General features: G+C 37.9%; 2 protein-coding genes across 2 annotated transcripts; both read right to left on the bottom strand.

Moving 5' to 3' along the window:
• Window positions 1-1,179: 1,179 nt before the first annotated feature.
• Window positions 1,180-15,723, bottom strand: hhat (hedgehog acyltransferase). Its single transcript, XM_061745078.1, has 12 exons — window positions 15,600-15,723; window positions 14,709-14,857; window positions 14,543-14,607; window positions 14,197-14,310; window positions 13,914-14,108; window positions 12,864-13,076; window positions 11,595-11,772; window positions 10,906-11,056; window positions 9,133-9,168; window positions 6,500-6,701; window positions 5,918-6,062; window positions 1,180-1,612 (listed from the first exon to the last, which is right to left on the bottom strand). The coding sequence occupies exons 2-12, from the start codon at window positions 14,827-14,829 to the stop codon at window positions 1,527-1,529; spliced, it is 1,506 nt and encodes a 501-aa protein (XP_061601062.1). The 5' UTR covers window positions 14,830-14,857; window positions 15,600-15,723; the 3' UTR covers window positions 1,180-1,526.
• Window positions 15,724-16,065: 342 nt separating this feature from the next.
• Window positions 16,066-20,495, bottom strand: myoz1a (myozenin 1a). Its single transcript, XM_061744830.1, has 6 exons — window positions 20,265-20,495; window positions 18,556-18,642; window positions 17,982-18,169; window positions 17,453-17,723; window positions 16,977-17,139; window positions 16,066-16,892 (listed from the first exon to the last, which is right to left on the bottom strand). The coding sequence occupies exons 2-6, from the start codon at window positions 18,638-18,640 to the stop codon at window positions 16,658-16,660; spliced, it is 942 nt and encodes a 313-aa protein (XP_061600814.1). The 5' UTR covers window positions 18,641-18,642; window positions 20,265-20,495; the 3' UTR covers window positions 16,066-16,657.
• Between the last annotated feature and the right edge of the window lie 2,875 nt (window positions 20,496-23,370).

Below are 23,370 nucleotides of genomic sequence, written 5' to 3'. Positions count from 1 at the left end.
TGTTTCCAGATGCAACTTCGCAACTTTAAGCAGTGCAGCAATATTTTATTTTTTCTAGAAGTTTTCTCTTTGCAATTTTTCCAAACAAACTACAGTATATGTGAACAGTCTGTGCTGATACATTCTGATTTTTTTTTATTTTTATTTTATTTAACCTTTGTTTAACCAGGAAATCCCATTGAGATACGAGATCTCTTTTGCAAGGGAGACCTTGCTTGATACATCCATCCATACATTGTGCAGGGTCTAATATGTAGCTTTCTCTGAGCATTGTAAACTCTGGCCTTGGGATCACTTTGTGGCATGTTGACTCTTGGGAAACGTGGCAACTGTCTTGAATATTGTTCTCGTGTTTACAGTATATTGTCTGTATTGAATAATGGGCCCCAAATTGTTACAAATCATTATTCCTAACAACAATTGCTTCTCTGTGACCATTTCTGATGTCTTTTCTCCGTGGCATTGTATTGATACACCTGAATCTTGACTGTGGGTGCAGTTAGCTTTCAAACACTGTGCATTTTGGCTTGGTCTCTCTTAAATAAGTTAACGTAACTTCATACACATAAAATGCTTTCAATGTAAATGTACAATGTCTAGATTATTAGGTAACACACTGAAGATGATGCATGTATTGTTTACCGTGTAAGCTTTAATCAACTTGGAAGTATTTGATCTACACTCTTCACATGATTACTTGAGCTCCAACCTGAAAAGACATCCATTTCTTTGGTCTCGTCTCATTTTCAAGTGCAAGTTCATAAGGAGGAGCAGGATGATGAGGAGCCTCACTTGATGGATTTCAGGTGCGTGTTTTTTAGTTAGGTTAATGGATGTTTATACATTTTGTTAAATCTAATGGTTTATGTGGCAATTACATATTTATTGAATATCCCAATATCAAATGTTTTTAGACTTAATCAAATGCCATTAGGTTTTTTTAATTCTACTTCTGATTTTCCTCTGGTTCTGTTTCATCCAAATTACATCCGTAGGGGAAATTGTATCGAGGATCTGGCTTCTGTTGCTCTCCTCTTCGTCTATGGCCCACCTCTAAATACATAATAGCGGTGCTAGCAAACTAAAAGAGGGCAGTAAACATGGAATTTCTCCACCTTACTGCACCACTGAGCAATACCTTATCAGAGTCATAACCAAGACACACTCCGGGTCCACATTTTCTTTTGCAATTTATTAGAATAAAACAGATTAGATGTACTGTAGCTCACTGAGAAAGCATGCCGTAAGCCTGCCATTAGAGACTCATGTACACAGCTTTACTGAGTTTAATACAGTTTGTGTGGGATTACATTTTCCACAGGAGCAAAGGAACCCTTATCCTTGAGTACAAGTTTTCAGGCAGGTTTAGTTTCAGTCCTGTGGGTAGTTGAAAGCAGATGGACTTGGACTGGCTGTGAGCCAGCTGCACCACAGAAGCTCTGGCTGGTGAGGACGAGGTGCTGAAGCCAGCAGCTTCAGGATGTTCAGGAGTAGAGAGTCTCATTTTGATGCAAAGTCAAGGTGACTCATGGCGAGCGATGCGTTTGTTCAAGTCCAACCTGAGCAAAGCAGTAGAGAAAAGCAAGCATTGGCGGGGCAATGGTAGACCATCCTGAAATGGAACAAAAGAACCAAATTACTGGTTTTGTATCAGGAGAAAAGATCTAGAGTGGAGGGGGAAAAAAACGGATACTCCGTTTTCATCAAGAATAAGGGACAGTTTTTAAAAAGGATTGCTACCTACTAATACTAAGAATAATGCTTTGGTTATTTATCTTTGAAATACAGTGTTGTTGTGTTTTTTTTTTTTCTTTTTATATTTATAGCCACTTGTTCGAGGGTTGAGAGCGTGCAGGTAAGGACAGCTGTCTGTGCCTCCCCCAGAACTGGCCTGCCTCCAATTTTTCTCAGGAACTCACACCTGCACCCACAATGCTTTTCAATAGTCTATTCTTTTTCTATTCATGTCTAAATCTAATTCACATACACACAGGGTACTTCATGCAAAGCTTAATTGTCAGTTTCCTCTTTGCAGAAGACAAAGGTTACATCGGTGCAGGTCTAGAAAAGCTATATTCTGATGTTAAATATTTTTATGGAATGCAGAGGTTAGTTGCTTTATTTTTTTTTTGAAGATGTTACAAATACAGCTGATGCCATTATTTTTAACCAGAATTTGAACAAATTATGTTGTGCATTTCTGATAATGGCTTTTTAGCCTACGGTCTTCCAAACATCATGAAACCTGCTGTTCTGCCAAGACACCACAGTGCTTTCTCTTCGCAAAAATTAACATTTCATTAACACCCTCAGTGTGATTATAAAGATTCTCAGTCATCCACGTTTTTACTGTTACTAAAACCAACAGTGAAAAGCCACCGTTAACTCATTAAGATCTGTGTTGTGAATGAGTACGCATGCACGTTCAAGCATTGCATCAGATTTTAATACGTTAAAAGCAACGTATATCGCATTTCAGATCTTTTTTTCAGCTTCTTTTAAATGTATCCTCATCGAGACACATTCTAAAAGGAATTTAAAAAAAAAAAAGGAGATTAAGTCTTCCCTCCTACTCTCATACGAATCTATGGAAATAAGCCATTAAGTACTGTTTGTATTAAGTATCTGAACATCATCATGGGATGGGAGATGGGAAAAGAAAAGGTTATTTTTGGTCCATTTTGACACTTTGCTCACGACTTAAGTATCTACTTAGCGAATATGAATATATATATATATATATATATATATATATATATATATATATATATATATATAAAATATATATATATATCCCTAAATTCCTAGAGGTATTTATACAATACCCAGAGAGTGAAATCTACCGCCTATAATGTGTAGTGTACATAGAATAACCTCAAACATTAGACGGACTACCATGAATTTTGCAAACGCTCATATTTCCTTCAGGATGGATCTTGAGCTTTTTGTGTGTCTAATCTTTTTAAGAGCTCTCCCTCACTCAGTGATATACGTTTAGAAATATCTTAACGCAGGGGCGTTCGGCTGGGACACAGACCAAGTTTACCCACATGAGTCAGGCACTCGAGTCAAGGAGACAACAAACACGCTCAACTGAAGACCGCAGTGTGATTGAGGAATTGCAAAGTTCACCAGTGAAAGTCTGAGCAATTACAGCGATGCCAGCACTACTAAAAATCCAAGATGTGCTGATTTAAAAGTATTGATCTCATGTTAATGAAACTGCCCCCACAAGGTGGTTTATAGTGCAGATCTACAAGAGTAGAAGAAATGGCCTGAGGCATTTCTAATGGATCCATCTCATTTAATGTACAAAAACACAAGCAATCAGTGAAAGCAGCAAGATTATAAAGTTGTTTCTTAAATGATCTCTTCCAAATCATTTTCAGTAACCATCAGGATGAGGCTGTTCTAATTTTAGTGTTTCAATCATCTGAGGGCATCGCCATAAAAGTAAACCGAGTTTCTCTGTTTAGTTTCCAGCTCTTGCTCTGAATAATTCATATTGAAGTTGGCAAGCTTTTTTTTTTTTGTTTTGTTAAGAGATTATTTTGAATGAGGCCACAGCCTTGCACAATGTTTTCATGTCAGATTTTACGTGTTCACGCTGGAGACTCTTTTCAGACTGGAGGATTTATGGCCCAATTTGCCAGTTGCAGAGCTTGCATATTTATTGGTGGCAAACCAGTAGCAGGTTAGCAGCACAAGATCCTCATGTGGGAACAAGTCGAAGATGCACACCGATGCCTTGCAAAGCTGTTGCCAGTAGTGAATAATAAGTGAAAATATCTGGAGCCATTGAGGGAAGCCCTAATCGGCATTAAGTGAAGTCACCATGAGAAAGAGGACGCCAAAGGGGAAATCAGCAAAGTGAACAGGAGATGCAGAGTGCTGCTTCACAATACAGCAAGCAGCGACTTTTTCATTAAAAAGATTTTCTATTAGTCACCTTGAACACATTCTCTGCATGTATATGTGCTAAACCAATCCCTTCACGTATGTTCTCTTTTTTGTGTTCAAACAAATCATTGCATAAACAGCTTCCAACATTTGTTTCCTCACTTTGAAATTTTTAAGTAAACTGTTTTGTACGTGGATACGCCTCATTTTCCACATACGTGATAGCTAGCTTAAGAGACCCATCAGGTGTGATGGAGTTGCTGTCAGATTCTGTATTGTGTGCCCCTCCATCTGTAATCACGTAATATGATTAGGGAGAGACCCTTAATTACAGAGTCCTGTAATCTGAACAGACTAGTGATACGCTGACTGTGAAAATCACATGGTCTGAAACCAGCTTTATGACCTAAAACCAGATTTTTATGAGATTGCACCAGTGCACCAGGCCGAAACTGATTTTATTTGTAAAACAGTAGATGCTACCAGTTGTCAAACCTGTAGCGTGTGAAGAGGATTGCTGAGGCATATGTGACTCAGGAGGTATTGATTCGTTTATGGACTGGTGGCTTTTCAGGTCGATATCACCTGTTCAAATGAAAGTGTGAATGACCCGTAACTATAGAGAATAACTTAATATAGTTACGTAGTTATGTAAGCCACTGATAATAAAACCTTGCCTTCAACATTAAGACCACCACCATTCTAGATCTTTTTGAAACCAGAATTTACAAGTGAGCGTTGGAGCCAAAATGTGAAAGCCAAATCTTCTCATTGAGTAGAAGTTTTGTTCAAAACATTGCCAGCCCTGCCTCCCTCTGTACTTGGTTTTAAATAATGAATGGTCTGCACTTAGACGGTGCCTTTTTATCCTTTTCTAGGTTCTGCAAAGTGTCTTACAAAGCGTTTCTTAGTAATCTGAAAGATTAGAGATGCATTCTACATACAGTTGCATTTCGATTCTCCAGTCATACCGAGATGAGCATTGTGGAGGCCGTGACGTGTAAAGAGACACGACGAGGGGATCTAACAATTTTCCAGTTGGTGGACCATCTACTCCACCCACTGAACCAAGGCCACACCATGTTTTAGTCAGAAATTTAAAATTTCACAAGTGAGCTTCATGAAATTAGACGTGAAACAAATAAGATTAAAAAAAAAACTAACAATTTGATATTTATTGATGCACAACTTGAATGTACATGTCAACCCTATTTGCCGTGGCTGATAATTGTTTTAAGCACTGAAAGGCAAGCAGTATAAGTTTTTAGCTACAAACAGCATGAAGCTGAAACAATTATTAATCAACTGATTTACACTTTTGCAGCATTTAGTTGCTTGTGAAACAAAATCTTCCAAAAAGAGGATGTATAGGCAACTGTTAGCATGAAAGAACTGCACCAACTTTATGAGATGTTTGTAATGTGTTGAGAGTTCTGCCACCTCTCGGGGCCTGCAAAAGCTATTTGCTGTTTATGAATGAATAAACTATGAATTTAAATTAAGCATTAATACATATTGTACAGTATATGATGTACCAAGGTTCAATTCTCACTGTTGATTCTGCAGGGACTCGAATGAAGCTCAGACAGCTTATCAGAAGTGGGCAGGCTTCAGTACGGCCTGCCATCTCGCTTTAGGTATTGAATCAGCCAAATAAAGACACAAAAGAGCAAAACAGGGACTGGCACAACCAGCTCACAGATGTAGGTCTCCATTCCTTCGTGCAGATGCACAAAATTGCTTCCTGCTGAATTTTAAACTCACTAAACAGCAGGATTTTAAATAATTTACTATGTCTTAAATATGGTTTAATTATTATGTAGACAAGGGCTGGTTTCTTTATAGATTTTGATATAAACATAATCATACAGACTCAGGTAAAATGTTAATCTACACTGGAAAATTTACAAAAACCAGTTGAAACAATCCAGCGGGGGAGGGAAAAAAAAAAAAAAAAAAAAGACAGAACAGAACAGAAACAATTCCTAAAGGGTGATGGCCATGGAGAGCAATTTACCTTGAACAAAGACACGCTTCCAGAAGATTCTGCCAACATGTATCCCCCCAAGGAACACCAGATTAGACAGGATGAGCATTGCAGTGGAGAAAGCAGAGAGAAGGGCAATGCAGCGTCGTTGCATCGCCATGGAGAAATTCTGCTCCTGGGAAATCAGGAAGGAAATAAGTACAACCACAAGACATTCCGGTTGTGAATCTGAAAACGCATAGGCACTTGAAACTAATGAACCACATTGCCATAACCTAGGAAGATTACACAGTGTGCCATCAGACTTCAGTGCTATTTCAAGAGGGAACCATCTCCCAGGGCAAGGAGCCAAAGAAGTTCCCCAAATGTTTCCACTGCTAATGTATTGCAAACATCTCACGTTAATGTAGATTGCAATTAGACATGACAGAACTCAATTGGTTTGTCTTCATTCTGAACTTTGCGTAAATGCTCAAGTCATTATCTCTTATTAAATCAGAATACAGGGCTTTGTATGTGGCTACAGGAAAGATTTAATGATGTCCTCACATGTTGAAACACTGCCTAATGTGAGTTCACTGTTGGAGTTAAACAAGTGGATTTCAAACTTACAATGAGGGTGTGAACACGGGACGAATCAAACAAAGACTTTAGTCCATTTTCCACCAGAACTCCAGCCCAATTCATGAGGGCCCAGTACTGTAGGTAATCGTGGCCACCGTGCCAGAGGCAGACGAATCCAAATGCAAGGCCAGTGGATACCACTTTGCAAAAAAGACCATGACGTGAACCTCCCAGTGGCACATAGATGTATCTGAAACATGAAAAAGAAAAGTCCACAGCTGCTTAAAGAAGACCAAAACCTGTCCAAAGAGACAGATTTTGAGAGAATGTTTTTTTCTTGTATTCATATAATTGAATGTAGATGTAAAACAAAAAATGGCTAAAAATAGCAACGCAATGTACTGATGAATTGCAAAAAAAAAAAAAAAATCTCCCAAAAACATCAAACCATCAGACACAAAAATGATCATGTTATGTTCACTGATTTCTTTTCATCAAGTACAGCAGCCGGAGCTCTGACGTACACTGCAAAAAATAGAGCCACTCAAAAGGGAAATCAGCCCTTGCGAGTTGATAACAACGCTGCACAGGGTAAAGTATTCCAAAATGATTTCTATGATTCACACCAAGTATTTCATTCCTATTTAATTTCTCCCCAACCCTTCAGATGGCTCTGTCTCCTTGATTTTTCTTTTTTGGGGGGGGCCCTTCCGACTTCATTTTGGGCAATTAACAGGATCCACACTTGAAATAGCAATATTTATTATGAGATCATTTATTAAAAATGAAAAAGCTAGCGCATAACTCATGCATGAGTTTGCAATGTACGTATAAAAATAGTGTAGACTCACAAGAAAGCCCTCTTGAAGTGAATAATGCAAGATCAATCACGAACGAATGACGTCATATACTGTAAGAAGCCTGTCTGTTCCTGAGGTAGTGACAGAGCCACAACATGATACATCAATTCAACACACTAAAACATCTCATTGTGTTTAGTGCTGCTGAGCTGGGAACTAATTACCTCAGCACCCCTGTGGCTAATCAATGTTCAGATAGATGAGCCAGCACTCTCTGAGCTTCCAATAGAGTGGCCGGCTCAGCCATAGTGCAGCAGAAAAGTAGATACACAAACAGATGGAGAGAAAACTTAACACCCAAGCATGCTGATCAGCTGCTAATCAATTTCATCTCTTAAGGCATAAATGAACGGTAAACAGATGTTAAATAAAATATAAGTTGTATGTGTATACCTGTATAATCCCTGTGTTATGTAACAGAGTGCAAACAACATGCTGATGGGCTTTAGACAGTAGTAGAAGGATGGGAACTAACATTATTGTTGATTCCTGTGATCTTATGAAGCGCATTGCACTCGATGTGTTTCGCTTACAGGTCAGAGTTAAATGCTGACTCTCCACCCAGTCGCTCCCACATACATTTTTACAGATAATATTTGTCAGGATATGAGATCAAACTTTGCTTCACTTCTGCTGCTGCAATAACTCTATCCACCAACAAGAGCTCTTTTGCGGGCCGTTGACGGAATGTGGGTGAAACGGAGAACCTGAAACACAGCGTTGTACGGGCAGGGAACGCATAATGGAATGGCAAATAATGAGCCACTTAACTGCCCAGGGAGACGGGGTGTCAGTGAGTCATATACAGCACATCATTTAATGCCTACGCACTCATCCAGCACACTTCAGACAATTTCAGCTGGATTTCAGAACTGTATTAAAAGATCTTTAAAAGCACTTTAGCAAGAAGGAACTGTCGGGGCATTGTGTCATGGGTATCATCTTGCATCTGCACAGAGATAATTGCAAATGATGCCATTAAGCACGGGGAGACTTATTCCAGTGGATACAGATTCAAATGGAAACTATTTGAATTGTAAATTGAGGGATCTTTAGCAAATTAATTGCTGCTGCTATAGTCTGATATGCAGTCTTGTGTTACTAGATCTGAAAAGCAGATTGTATGTAAACACCATCTCCCTGTATCTGTCAAACACCTAAAGGGAAGAGAAAAATAAACTGCTATCACAATTTCTAATTTGAAAATAACTAAAAGAAGCTTTTTTCTATTTTTAGAATGTGGTGGCGTTTTCTTAGACAAGCGTGCAGCTGTAGTGTTACTTTACTGTAGCGACGTGCATCTACCGAGGAGACCATAAACTCCCAATAGGCTGCACTCAGCCGAGCGTGCATCATTAAAACCGAGCAGACTAATAATGTGTGTTGTCCAAAGTACAAGTGTGAAAACAGATAATCATTCCATTTCATATGCACATATTAAACAAGGAGGCATTTCTCCATGCCGCAGGAGCAGTAATGCAACGGAAGAATTATTCACCAACAACATGCAACCTCATAAACATGAGAAAGCCTCTGTGCAAATGCAGCATCCTTGTCCATTGTGAAACATCTGGCCAGGCAGCAAGAGAGCGGCATATTCTTTTTCTTTTAATGGTTATTCAGCTGTGTCCCAAAGGAAAGATCTCGTTAAGTGTGCAATAAACAACAAATGAAGTATGGAAGTCCGTCACATCCATAAATCAGTAAGAACAGATGCAAATGGTCTGATTTGAGGACTGATATTTGATTAAGATAACATTTCACATTTTTGGTATATATTAACATGTGAATTAGTCCACTTGCTCATGAAGAGCCTCTTACCTGATGAGCCATCGATACAGTCCCTCATCAAAGTGTCTGCAAGAGAAAGGAAAATGATATTCGAGTCACATATTTACATAATGATATATGACAGGGTAGGAAACACCTGGCCACTGGGTTTCAAATAAACTCAAACCTGTGCTGAATCATGCATGTTTGTGCGCTGCTTTTTCGCCATTACAACAACTACATTTGGCAGCATCCTTCAACTCAAACTGTTTGTCAATGATGCCAGTAGACAGCTTTATGCATTCCACCAATGTTGTCAGCAGTGACCAGCTCAGCACACGAGGGCTGGGTTTGAGTCCACCAGTGTCAGCACATCGGTCAATCTACAGCACACACACAGTCCATTTTATCATCCCAAACCACGCCGCATCACATCTCAACTAAATGAGCTCCAAATGTGTATGCATGTACTGTATGTATGTACACCACTTTATTAGGTATACCAGGTCTACCTAACAAAGTAAGTGTATATTACAATATTTACTCTTGGCACACTGAGCTGGCAGCTATAAGTAAACCTAGTTAAAACAGTAATGCAATGAGGCTTTCATTAAGTTTCTAAATTGTTTTTAATCACTCATTAATTCAATTTTGATTACAGTTATCATGTCGGAGATTGTGATACTGTTAAACTGTAGTTTATTATATAAGAGAGCTGCAATTATTGTTTGGCAAGTTCTCACTCATAAATAAACAGAATTATAGTAACACCTGTCAATATGAAGAGTTGAAAGCTCTTTAACAGTAACACTAAATCACTAAACATGGTAAACTTTAATATGAAGTTTTATTACTTGAACTGTAAATTTTGACATTTTGTCCATTAATATCTAAGCTTTCTCCTGAATTGTTAAAAAATAAATACGAATTACAATATATCGTCACATGCTAACGTACTGTGATGTTTTGTTCAGAATCTTTTTTTTTTTTTCTTATTTGGCCTTTTTATAAACAGAATACTGTTTTATCCCTGTAACACACACTGCATTGTCATTGTCCATTAACTTGAGCAATTGTGACCCCTTCAGCATAAATGAGGCATAATATTTTCAGACATCTCGTTCAGTTTTTTTGTCTTTCAGAAACAGAAAAAAATATTATTAAACAAGTTTGAGTACTGCATCTAGCATTAAACATTTCTTTTTATAAAATATACTTTTTGTGAAAGTGAATGTGATCAAAGCAACTTGGTATAAGGTGTGCATGTGCAAAATGTAATTCTTAATCATCACAGAAGAAGCAAGACCGAATTCTGTAAAATATGTTCCTTTCAAAACTGACAATTTAAATCAAAAGGCATACAACAATTAAAACATCTAATCGCGTTTCGTTTCATTTGATAATGGGCTTTGTACTCTAAAGAAAGCTGCTCCGACTGTTTTCACTTCAGGGGGGGAGCAATAGATGAGATTTTGCCTTTGAATAGTGAATCGGTCACAGTGAGCGGACCACTTTACAGTGAAACTGTAGAAATGGAGCTCCTGATGTTGAGGTGACCTATTGTTCTATTACCAGTAATGACAAAAGATGAGACAATTTTCTGTGCTCAGTCTGGATCTGATTGCAAAGGCACGGTGAGCACTCTCAGCATTTGACATTAAAGATACATTTTCCTCAAGGGTACAAGGGATGCTAGTTTTCCCAAACAACAAAATGTTGAAGAATGCTGTGAGACCTTGTGTGAGACCTTGTGAGAACAGTATGTTACTGAATTTATGACAGTGGTAGTATCTGTATTTCTTCCCACACTGTAAGTGGCCTTACCTCCACATCCCTGTGAAACTATACATGATGCTGACACAACGAGGAAGATTAGGGGGAACCAGTCCATCCAAAGTGGCAAGCATGGATGGAAGTCCAAACAAAACCAAATACTTAACATAAAAGAACTGGACCAAGGCCAGGGCCAGACCACCTGTGACAAAGGAAAAAGGAGCTTTTAAAACTGTAAAAAAAAAAAAAAAAAAAAAAAGTGATATATATCAAAATACAGTATGCCGCAATAAAACTTGTATTTGTATAGCTAAAAAACAGATCTGAGAAAGATTAATAGTTTGTTTTTTGGTTCATTACCATCATTAAAATGATCTGAAGATCTTTTTTTTCTCGATATGACAAGAAAGGCATGTAAAGGACGGCTGAGAGATGACCAAGTTAAATTCCACAGGTACATTTTAAAGTTACCAATTTGTGACAAAGCATGCTGAATATCTATGACACTTCCTGCGGAATAATTCAAATTCACATGCACCCCACAGAGACATAAAAAAGGCTTAGATGTAGGCCACAAATCCAATAACACCAAACATCTGGGTAAAATCATGTGTACATCATTGAAGACGTGGAAAATAAAAATGGGTAAGATCTTAAAAATATGTTCAGCATGTGTCTGAAATCACAGGGAATTTATTATTCTATAGGAATCTAAAAATTCCTACAATGTAAAGACTTACCCAAAGCCCAGGGAGGAAGCATTTCTATGTAAGTCTCATTAGATTGGATGGAGTGCATGTACATGACGTGGATCATGTACTCTGCCATGCACCACCACAGCATGATCCGTGCTGATCTGAGCAGCAGGTAACTAGAAGCAGATTCATCCTTGTTGCCCTCTTCAGCAGACCTCCGCATCTACAAGTGGAACAAGGGAGCATGTTACTATGAATGTCTCGTTATATACCAAAAAATAGAAAAGAAGAAGCCTCACGACTAATTTACTTAAAAATCAACTATTGAAAATTGAAGTGTGGTTCAACAAAATCATAAAAACTGAAACTGGCCATGACAAATTAGTTGGTCCCCCAGAGAAGGTGTAAAATGATTTACCATGTTAAACTTAGGTGTGTCTTTTAATTAACATCACAGGCATCTTCAATCTTGCCGTTAAACGGACTATTTAAAGGTTTAAAAATCGTCACTGCTGACGAGATCAGAATGAAAATTATTGACAAGCACGTTAAAGGTAAAGGCTAGAAGACCACCTTCAAGCAGCTTCCTGTGACTACAGCTGCAAATTAAATTCAGAAGTGTAAGGTCGATGAGATTGTAGTCAACATCATTGGATGTAGACACAAGATGAAAATTGATGACAAGTTGAAAAGATGACATACATGAATGGTAACCAAAGAGCTCAGAACAATTTCCAAAAAGATTCAAGACTCCGAGCACACATTAGTGTGAAAGCGCACCCATCCATCACGATTTGAGCCAAAGTGAATGACCGAAGAGGACTTCACATGTATGTCATGTGTAAGACCCCAGTAAACTGGATGGGGTCCCTTTTTGCTCTAAAACTCAGCAAAATCCAAGCCGATGCCAATTATATTTTAAATACACCCGTGCCACTGTGTTTACATGTCTCTAAAGACTTTAACTATGTCCAAAATCATGCACTCACTATATAGTGCACTACTCCACACTCAGAGAGTCTTTTGAGCTCAACAGCAGGATAAACTTTATTTTTGATAGTGCTGTTCATTGTCTCTGTGTTGTTGCATAAACTAAAGTATAATGGGTGGCTAATGTTTGGTTGGACACTACTTTTCATGATTCATTGTTTAATACATTCAGGGCACTTTTGGGGTTTGACCATTCTCGCCACCTAATCAGACAGCACAACAAACTGGCAAACACCCTATGTAGTGAGTAGGGGGGGATTTTGGACACAGCTTCTTATTGGCTATCTCAAGCCAATAACAGAGAAGGCAATTTCAGACTTTTACCTGCTCAGTGTATGCTTTGTAAGTGATAATGGGTCCATTGTAGAAAAAGGGATGATAGAAGGTGTATGAAAACAACCAAAATAGCTGTGCGAGTCCACTGTGGTCTGAAGGGCTCCAGCAGCATTCCAAGTTGAAACTGATGAAGCGCAGGCCACAGACGGCAACACTGAAGAGCAGGAGATAGTATTCCTCCTCTGTGTTATACCAGCCCTTCTGTGCAATACAATAGAGAAGACAATGATTTCTATAACAATCATGGAGAATCTTTGTAACATCATTGAAGCAAAAATGTCAACTTAATGTGCTCTGCCAAAGGAAACTTTAGAAATTAGAACTTTACAGTTTGACAGTGACATCAAATGTATACTCTATGTACTTTTTAAAAGAGAAACTTTTACGTATGTATTGTATAGAAAACTGGTGAAAAATAAACATGACAGCTCTGTAGCATTGGAAATTCCTCTTAAAATGTATGTGGGGTGTAAAGGAGAGGAAGAGATATATTTAGATTTAGTTCACATTACTAAAGTCAACTATCAAAACACTGCAACTAAAGGTTAATTACTTCACTCCCACAATGCTTCTGAATACATCAGAAGTGCAGCTGAAGGTGAATGAATGCAATTGAGTTTTTATTGTAACAGCAAACATTTGATGCTAGTATTTTTAGCATGTGTAAATTACTGGGCTACAGTGCATAAGGACACCAGGTTTTTCTTTTTCTTTAATCCTCAACTAGTTCTATAAATAGAGTGGCAAATGGATCTACACCTCTTAGTATCTCATATCCTCTCGTATTTTTTGAAAATATAACAGTAATTGACACTTCTGAAAGGTTGAACAACAGCCAGAAGTGTTGAAGGCATAGATAATTAAAATCATCCTTGTTTTTGCCCTGCACAAATATAGGTTTTGCATGGAAAATGAATATGCTTTGTTATTGTAAATATTTGAGAATTTCAGGCCTCATTCTACTTAAATTGGCTCTGAGATTTGTAAAGGTTTAAGCATTTGGAACAAGTAAAATGTAGTGGAGGTGAAACAACCCACCTGGATGTCTTGAAGTGGCTGAATGTGGAGTGTGGAGAGCAGTAGCAGGTTACAAGTCCATGACAGAGCTGGTTTACGTAGCTGGGCCACTGAGAAGGACACCGCCAGATGCAGCAGCAAAACACTCACACCTCTGATCCCCAGCACATAGCTGGCTGCTAAGAAGCCGTAGACTGTGATTGCTGGTACCGTAAGCTGTTGGACGATCATGAGAAATGTGCCAAATATAACATCTTCCACATAATATTTATATAAAGAGAGTATACATTCAATTTAACCATACCTTGGGATAAAAGATGTTCAAGAATCTTGATATTGCACCATGACCAATGAGAGTCCACAATAGAGATTTTCTGGCCCATTCAATCCAGAAATTCCACTCAAAGTCTAATGGGTCCTGAAAAGTATAACACATAACTTCTCATTGAGCCTTGAAAAAAAAACACCTGAAACTTACTGACAGTTTTAAAAAAAAAGCTTTTAGTTTATGTAACGCAAAGATATTTAAAGTAAGACTGTATTGTACACTTTGAAAGCAAACTGTCAGTGACATAAGCCTTTTTGTAAATACCCGGCTACGTGTAAACGGGCCTTTAGTTCTAATTCACAAATTTCATCATTGAACTTACCCTTTTAAAACCTTTTAGAAGGCCCTTTTCCAACTGGAATTCTCTTTCTAATCCTGTTTCATGGTCTGAAAAAAAAGATAAAAGAAAGAAGATGGTCCCTATTCACTACCTTTTTTATTTTCAAACCACTTCGTGAAACCAATGTACTCATATCAGTCTTCATTACCTTTGGAGAATTTGTGCAGGTGGTAAAAAGAGTATAGATGAGAGCCAAAGGACAGCACCCAATACAAGCAGATCTCCGTCCATGGTAGGGGTGACCGTTGGAGCTTGGATTTAGATGTCATCAGGGAAAATCACTGTGCTATAATGCACCTAAAGTAGAATAAGTCAGACAGACACAAGCACACACACAGAACTACTGTTGGTACTAAAAATGAGAGGAGCACACACTGTATGACAACTAAGGTAACCTCATTTTGAATATTTACTGCATTCTCGAGTGATCTTCTTTTAAAAATTTGGCTAAAAATAAACTAGAAAGTTTTCTGCTGGAAGGAATCATATCAAAACTAAACATGCCAGTTAAATGCACATTTTATAAATCAAATGAAATATATATTTCTGGTGTTTAGAAAGAGAGAATGAAGGATGTAGGAATTATATAGAAAGTAGCCATTAGTGTTGCTAAATAAACAAAACAAACAAAAACTGGCTCATCTTTTAAGTAAATCTAAACACCAACTTTGAAGGGCAGAGACGCTTTAGGTTTGCTTGATAGGAATATTCAACCCTAATTTGAAATGTATTCAGCTAGGTGAAATTTGTTCATAGGAGTATTTCACCCTTATTTTCAACATCACAAAGGATCAATTTACCAACATCCTACAACCAATGTGAGCACACTGAAGACCTTACAAAAGTGACTTTAAAGTGACCCCCACCTGCGACTAATAAAGTGTAATTGATCTGAATTAACTATCAAACTGTGGGCTGTTGCTAGGCAACACTCTACGCCGTAGGCTCTGCGTTGGTGTAACGTGGAACCATAAATCAGCCTTTAGTCGCTCGCTAAACTAACAAATCCTTTGGGCGAGTTATAAAGTTATAAAGTTACCTGGTGGTGCTGGGCTGCTGTCCATGGCGTAGCTGCAAACTACTGACTGCACTGTGCAAAATTGCCCCAATTCCATCCCGGTATCTTTCAAACGTGTGATTATCTTCCTCCTTTTCCTTTTCCACCCGCCCTGTCATGAACCTCTCTAGATCTGCACTGCCCCCTACCGGGCAGGAGGGACTAAAACAACACTATTTAATCATTCACATGATCTTCATTTGATTAATATTATTATTATTGGTTTTTTTTAGCCTTTCTTGTATAATTTATCACACTTACAATTTGCAAATGTATATATGGTGCCAGTTGTTAGTATTTATATTTTTTAGCAGTTAATTCAAACTTTTGTTCATAAAACTATTTACATAGTTCAAATGAAAAAATACATATCCACATGAAACTAAAGGAAAAAGCTTTTTTCATACTGTGTATACTTGTTATCTGTAGGATGAAGGATTACAGCATATTATTTTTGTTCTTAATGTTTTATTCACTTAACCAGAAGAGTGTTACAGTTTACTGTTGGCAAAACACTTGATTCAATAGGGATTAGCAACAGCTTGCATGCTGAGTAGGATAGCATTGTGGATTTACAAATTATCCAACAATCTTAACAGCAATAAAAGGGCAATGAAATAACAAAAATGGTAACAAGTTTACATTTATAACATGCATTATGTTCAAATGTAAAATTTCACAAGCGTCTATCCTTACCACATGATTAATTATTTCCTTGTTTCTGAAAATTGCATGTTTTTTTGAGAACAAGCTTTCTAACTAATTAAAGCATTGAAAATTTGACAAAAGGTTTGACTTTTAATCTCACCATAACATCTGAAGCCTAGCTCTTTGCTTTACAACTTAAAAAATGGCAACATCAGAGCTTAGCCACAAGTCATGTACACTTTCAATTATCAGTGAGAAATTGAAATTCACTCATTTGTCATGTGTGTGTTCATGCTTAAGTTTTGTGTGTTCATGCTTAAGTGTAAGTTCATACAGTCATGCTCGCATGTATGTATGTGCACAGTGGGTGTAATCACAGTATGTATATGTTTTCAAAGCTCATCGGTCTCTCCATCAAATGGCACAGCATCTGCCTCCATATGAAAACTGCTGGGCTCACTGCTGCCCACCCAGCCAATAGGAGTACGGTTGAAGGAAGGCCGGCAGCCAATATCCTGGTTGTACACCACTGCCGGTTCAGGCTCCTCTTTGGTCACCTGAGCTTCTGGCAGCTGGAATTTAAGGAGCTGGTTGGCCTTCTCATAGCCCCCAAAAGGCATGGCACTCCTAGCAAAGCAAAGCAAGACACAAGGCTGATGAATGCCTCTGTTGGTCACAAAGAACCAAAGAATTTGACTACAAGGGAACTACCTGTTGAAAGATTTGTACTTGAGCAGATCCCTTTTATCAATAGGACCAGGCATTTCAGATCTTAGAGTAGCTAACAGCATCTCATCACCCTTCATGGCCTTTTCCCATGGTGATACATATGTCTTAGCCATAATATGCTTGCTGCCTCCAGCGTGTCCACTTCCTGTAGAGAAAACATCTTCAGCTAGAACATAAGAAATTACCGTACTTTTTTGTGAACAATTCACAACATCTTTTCCAAAAAAATTTGGAAGGCATGTATAATCTGGATGAAAAAGGCTGCAATGATATGAAAACATATCAAAACTAACATATAATTAAAAAACATTACAGACAACACATTAGCTGCTGAAACAATAAAAATATATGCCTATGGTTATCCTAAAATGCTAATATAATGGAGATTGCATTTCACTGTACATTTATTATGATAAATTGGTGTGCCAACAACTTCTGTGCCACAATATAGTACCTACCTTTGTGAGACAACTCACTTGATCCTCCTCCTATTCCATCTTTGTCGCCGTGACCATGACCATGACCATGACCATGACCTCCTGCACCTCCTGCTCCTCCTGCTCCTGCACCTTTGCTTCCAGGTTTTGGTGGAGGCACAGGAGGCCCTCCTACAGGTATCACTCCTAAATACGGATGTCCATGCTCTTTGCTAACATGATGCCCACCGACATTTATTATCTGACCTCCCACATGACCTCCCAGAGAGGGAACAAGGTGGTGGAGGTGGTCCTGAAACAAGTATGATAATTCTATAATCACACTGATTTTTATTGAAGCAGATAAATATGATTTTGCATCTGACAAGTATTACTAGCCATTTTGAGTTTAAGTGGTCTTCATTTGCATTCAGACAATGAAATATTACTCATGCTGATATGATTTGACAGTTCTACATCATCTGTCCACATAACTTCACATTTCTGGCAATACTACTACATTTTCAGTGTGTAGGTAAAAAGATGTAGCCCAACTGCAAACTAGACTCACCATGGACTCACTGCTGAAGATATCTGGGTTGTTTTCATAGATGAACCTCTCGACTCTCTGCTGCCTCATTCTGAACATCTTAGAGCCTCTGTTGTTCATCAGAGAAAGTTCCTCCAGCATGATCTCTCTGGGAACCCGGATCTTTGTTCCCAGGTCAAACTCAGATGCTTCTGGCTCCGACTCATACTCTAGAGAAGGCAGGAAGAAAACGATGGGAAATTGTTGATGGTTTAGACTGAAGAATGGGGAAAACAGGGGAAAGAAATTAAGCTGTTGACTTCAGTATGAGTTAAAATAAGAAAAATAGTTAAGAAGACTGAAAAAAATAAATAAATGCTACAATCTAAAACCCAACCTAGACATATTGTTTTGTTGTGTTTGTTGGACTGTTGACTGTTGTTTTATTCATTTGTTGTGCTTATTTCTTTATAAAATTATAGATTATATTACTGCTTATCGTCTAAGATTAGTAAGTTATTTGCAGTGCCTATCCTCTATCATGGCAATTATTTAAAAGTGTATTGAATTATTGTAATTTCATGTTTATGACATTTCATCATCATGTCAGCCTTACCATTCTGAGAGATGTGTGAAAGGTCAGTTATGATTCTGGAAGACTTTTTCCGCTTGTGTACGGGGGCAGGTGTTCCAGCAGGCATGGCTAGAGTCAGCAAAAAAATAGAATAAATAAATAAGACTTTTCTTTTTACCAGATTGCAGGACAATATCCCTTACTGTGAACGTTATTTTACAAATACCTCCTGAACTAACTCAACTAGTGAAGAGATTTCACATTTAGGCAATCTCAGAGCTTTTATTAGATAGAAATGAAAGATATACAGTTTAAAATTTCAGAATGTTTCATATGAAGGAGAACTCCTAAAAGAGAAATAACAGGCATTCATAAAGAATATTGAAATCTGAAGTTACACGAATATTTTTTTTTTACTCTAAATGTAAATTTTCAAATGAATCAGTTTAATAGAAATATGACTCCTTATGTTCAAATAAACTGAAGGAGTGTTTCTGTTTTAATTTACTACTATCGATACCTAGACACTTCACCCACCCCTGGACCAACAGAGAGGCTGACATCACAGTCTTGCTTCATTTTTCATCATCAAGGGGGATGTCAGTGGCCTGACATTCACCGCATTCTCCCGTGGAACAGATAACTGCCCCAAAGGAAATGTATAGCTAAGTGTGTGTTTCAGTTTTGTTTAGGGACACAAGATCTGTACACACACTGACTCAACATAAATAGAAGCATGCTGTAGTTCCCGCCGAAAGTGGTCAACAATTCCCATAAAAATGGGCCTTCAGGATCATTAGATGACATTAGCAGTATTCATATCATAAGATCATATTCCCCAAACTGCAGCTTCGAAGTGTGCAAAGTGGATGGAATACTTTCTTGGCCTCATATGTCAAGATATCCTTCAGTGCTTAAACATATTATTAATATCTAAAAATCTTTTTTTACAGTCCATGGTCTTATCCTTGTATGACTGAAATATGGAATTCATTCTTAAATTATATGACATGTTTATGTAGCACCATCTTTTTACCCTCTGAAACATAATATCGGTACATTTATTCCAACAGTTTCATAAAGGCCCTGTCAAGTGGCAAAACATCACATCTAGTGGCTGTAACTCAACCCGGTAGTGCTATTTTTAAAAGCCATTTCCAGCCAAGACATCTTAGTGACAAGTAATGGCGTCATTCAACGATCAAATGTGTTTGAAACAAGTCTTAAGAAGACAATACACTCTTCTAGGGAATATAGGTGCATATTTAACTTTATGACAAAACAGGTGGAAGAACTTAAATGGAATTCAAGAAGGAGCACTCTGACAAAATCTCTGTTCTCTTAAATAATTCCCTTTAACTTTAGAGAGCTCTGCGTTCAGGTTCACCACCCCCCTCTCAGGGTCTGGTGACACTAAATAAAATCTCTGCAATGCTCAACAAGATCAACAGTCAGCACATTCACCCAACCTTTTTTCATTTTAAAGCCATGCAAACAAAAACATAAAAGTATCCAGGGCGATTTTTCCTGCATTATTCTTTATTCCTTATTAAGAATCTTTGAAATTAAATATCAAATTTTATGATGTTTTTTCAATATTAGCTGCACGCTCCACAGTATGTAAAGACTGGGAGCGTTTTACATGTCTTCAACACAATGCTTTCATTTTTGCTACATCCAAAAGCTCAAGCTGTTATGCTTGTTATGCTATGAGACAAACAAGGCACACCAATGGGTTTGGAGCCACTCACCGGGTATCTGTTGTGATCCTGGGAGGTGAAGTAGAACTATAAATATCAAATGGTGAAGAAGATCTTGATCTCGATCACAAGTTTACAAATCCCTATGTGCCTCTGACCCTACGTATGGATGGACTCGGGTCCTGGAAAGTGCAAAACCCACCCAGCAGCACTCAGAAAGCAGATCTTGGAGAGGGTTGGGGGTGTGGGCGGCAGGACTGTTGGTGTCAAGACGGGAGGAGGAGGTTGAGGTTTGGAGTATGAATACCGAAAGGGGAGGGGGGGCATTAAGGCGGGTGGAGAAGTCCCTGCTGGCCAGCTGAAAGTGCTGATGACTGATATTAAGTGAACAAAATCATTCTCACATATGGCTCAGAAGTCTATATTTAGTTTAAAGAACGAGGGGAGCAGGTCTTAGCCGTCAGATAACCTCAGAGGACCCTAGGGTGTTCTTGGGGTATGCAGAAAGATAGAAAGAGTGAAGGGAGTGACTATGTGCAAGTGCACAGTGCATGTTAAAGGTTAAGTATATGTGTGTATATTAAGTCCATGTCAGTTTATGTTTCAAAGTGATTTTGCACTCCTTTACTCCCTGGGAAACACTAACCTGATAGTAGATTGTCACATTTTCAGTTGTCTTTGGAACACCATGTTGTGGTGACGTGGTGGGCTTGTGTCAGTACAAGTATAAGATACTCTAGCATCATTTGTCTAAAACAGCTCATGCAAAAAATGTGAAAATAGTGGAGCGCCAAATAAATGCCAAATAAAAGTACCGGTAGTAGTTTCAAGATTCCCACATGGCAACAATTTTTATTTGTCCTATCTATGACCATAGATCAGAGTTGGAAAGTGCTGAATCCGTGTCTGAACTATCTCTAGACATGTAGAATCTAATCAATTATTACTGAAAACCACCAATGTGTACCTTATGTTGATAATATTAGCTGTCTCAGAACTATACATTTCTTCAGCAAACCCAGTGATTTATGTTGACATACTGAAGTATATATAAATGTTGTCTCAAAATATGTTTTATGTTGATTTATGTGACATTTTACAACTCATTAATATTAAACTTGATATATTATTAACATTAGAGGCAGAATCCACCATGTTTGATTTCATGAAATGCGGTGGAGAAGTAGAGCATGGTCAGTGGAAGAGCGCATTCTATTTTGGTGCGGATGCAGGGACCTTTACTCAAAATAGGCCAGGAAATAGGATTTTCCTTTTGAGTTCTACTCTGGAACTATAAAAATGATGCCTTTGTAACCAACAATAACGCAGTATTATGTAGATTTAATAAGTGTAAACATCCAGTATGAATTTCACATTTCACTTTTTTTTTCTATGCAGTTTTAACTCTGTTTAAACCTGGATGATGTTACATTCTCTCTTTTGCTTTGGCATCATCATTGGAAGAAACTGGTGGTGGCGCTAAATTGTCAATGATCTACAGCGTTTTATGAATGTTAGATTAGTTGAGTTGGTTTTGTGATTTGAGCACAAAATGGAGAAAAAAAACAACAAAAACAGTTATAGACTGCAAGCTAACCATTTCAGCATGTGCAGCCTCTGCAAAGATCAAAGTTTACGTTAGGGGTAAAGTGTTTTTATTCTAATATGAAATAGACTTTGTCAATCTACAATATCAATGCACTATAAATATTCTAGTCATATTTGTTACCTGAACATCTGCCCCATGGAAACTGTGGTAGATGTTTTCCGTGCATCCTGATATAGAAACTTTCCAGAAACTTGACCCAGTTTTATTTTTTATCGAATCTTTTTTTAGCTGTTAAATTAAGAACCAATTTTTAATTAATTTAGTCACCTGGCAAAATGTCATTTTCATATAAATAGTGTTCTGTTAGGATATTAACAACCCTATATATAGATTGCCTGTGAGTGTTGGTGGGATCAAAATGCCCTTCTGTCTGCCCTCACAGGCATCCATGCACCAAATCATCACAGCACTACTTCCATCTCTACAGTTTATGTTGGTAAGAAATTGGTAAGAAAGGTTTTTTTTTGACAAAAGTTTGCCATGTGTATGGTCATATGACTGTCAAGACCCACGTTCTTTTACTCCGTTACACGAGTAAACATACCATTGTTGTTGGGTTTTTTTGGATTGTTTTTTTTTCCTTATCTTCTGGTTTTGTTTTATGGATTCCAAACAAATAAACAAGTAGATTGATACCAGTAAATCCTTTTTTTTTCTTAACTCGTGTTCCTAATTGTTTTTACATTTGTAAATACGTTTTTTTTTTTCTGCTTTGATTCTGAAACAGAATAACCACAGAGCAAATGATACACACAACAAATGATACATGGATTTTCATATCTTCCACAGGAACCTTTTTCCAGGAAATAAGATCGTTTACCTCCTGAAAGGGAAATTGTACTGCTTACTCAGTACCTTTGATGCAGGGCTGCACCTCTGAACAGATATGTAGCACAGTCATCTCATGATTAATCTCCACCAAAGCTCCACATAAATTTGTAAAATCTTTCAAGTTTAAATTGGACCACTGTAGACATTTACATACATCAATAAGCAAAATAGGTTTTCCACTCTCCTTTCGTAATTGGCATATTCGAAACAGCTTAAACAGTGTTGCACCCTTGTCTGTTTATGCTGGCATTGCAGCAATGATCTGACTGACAAGGGCGTTGTTTTTCGGAGCAGTGTGTTCTACTAAGCTAGGTCACCCTGGCACATGGAGCCCATCTCCCCTTTGTTTCACCTCTCTTACTACCCCAGATCATATATTTATCATTCAAATGTATCAAATAATGCTGAGTTGGAGTTGGAGAGGAAGGAGATTAAAAACAAATAGCTCCAATTATGATTGAAAAGCAATGAACCTGCAAAATAAATTCTTAATATGTGATTGTTTCACAGCAGTTGTATTCCCAAACAGAATTGAAGCAATCTCCAACCTTTAGAAATGTGTAACATTAACAGATTTTGAGTTGATCAAGCTGAAGTGTAATTCTGGATTTGACTTCTCTGTGTAGGCAGGTGAGCTGGCCACCTGCCTACACACACTTTAACAGACTTAATTTCTTATTTTTTCTTCCTTTGAGTTCAGTGAATTTGCAAAAGATG

Source organism: Cololabis saira, chromosome 17, assembly GCF_033807715.1.
Source record: "Cololabis saira isolate AMF1-May2022 chromosome 17, fColSai1.1, whole genome shotgun sequence".
NCBI lineage: Eukaryota > Metazoa > Chordata > Actinopteri > Beloniformes > Belonidae > Cololabis > Cololabis saira.
This window is presented reverse-complemented; position numbering and strand designations above follow the sequence as displayed.

Excerpts from the sequence above, each read along its gene's own strand:
- myoz1a (XM_061744830.1), bottom strand. The coding sequence starts at position 18,640 with ATGCCTGCTGGAACACCTGCCCCCGTACACAAGCGGAAAAAGTCTTCC. Across the intron at positions 17,724-17,981 it reads TCTTCAGCAGTGAGTCCATG|GACCACCTCCACCACCTTGT; the intron begins GTGAGTCTAGTT and ends TACTTGTTTCAG. Across the intron at positions 16,893-16,976 it reads AAGTACAAATCTTTCAACAG|GAGTGCCATGCCTTTTGGGG; the intron begins GTAGTTCCCTTG and ends TTGCTTTGCTAG.
- hhat (XM_061745078.1), bottom strand. The coding sequence starts at position 14,829 with ATGACATCTAAATCCAAGCTCCAACGGTCACCCCTACCATGGACGGAG. Across the intron at positions 13,077-13,913 it reads AGCCACTTCAAGACATCCAG|AAGGGCTGGTATAACACAGA; the intron begins GTGGGTTGTTTC and ends TGTATTGCACAG. Across the intron at positions 9,169-10,905 it reads AGTTTCACAGGGATGTGGAG|ACACTTTGATGAGGGACTGT; the intron begins GTAAGGCCACTT and ends TTTCTCTTGCAG.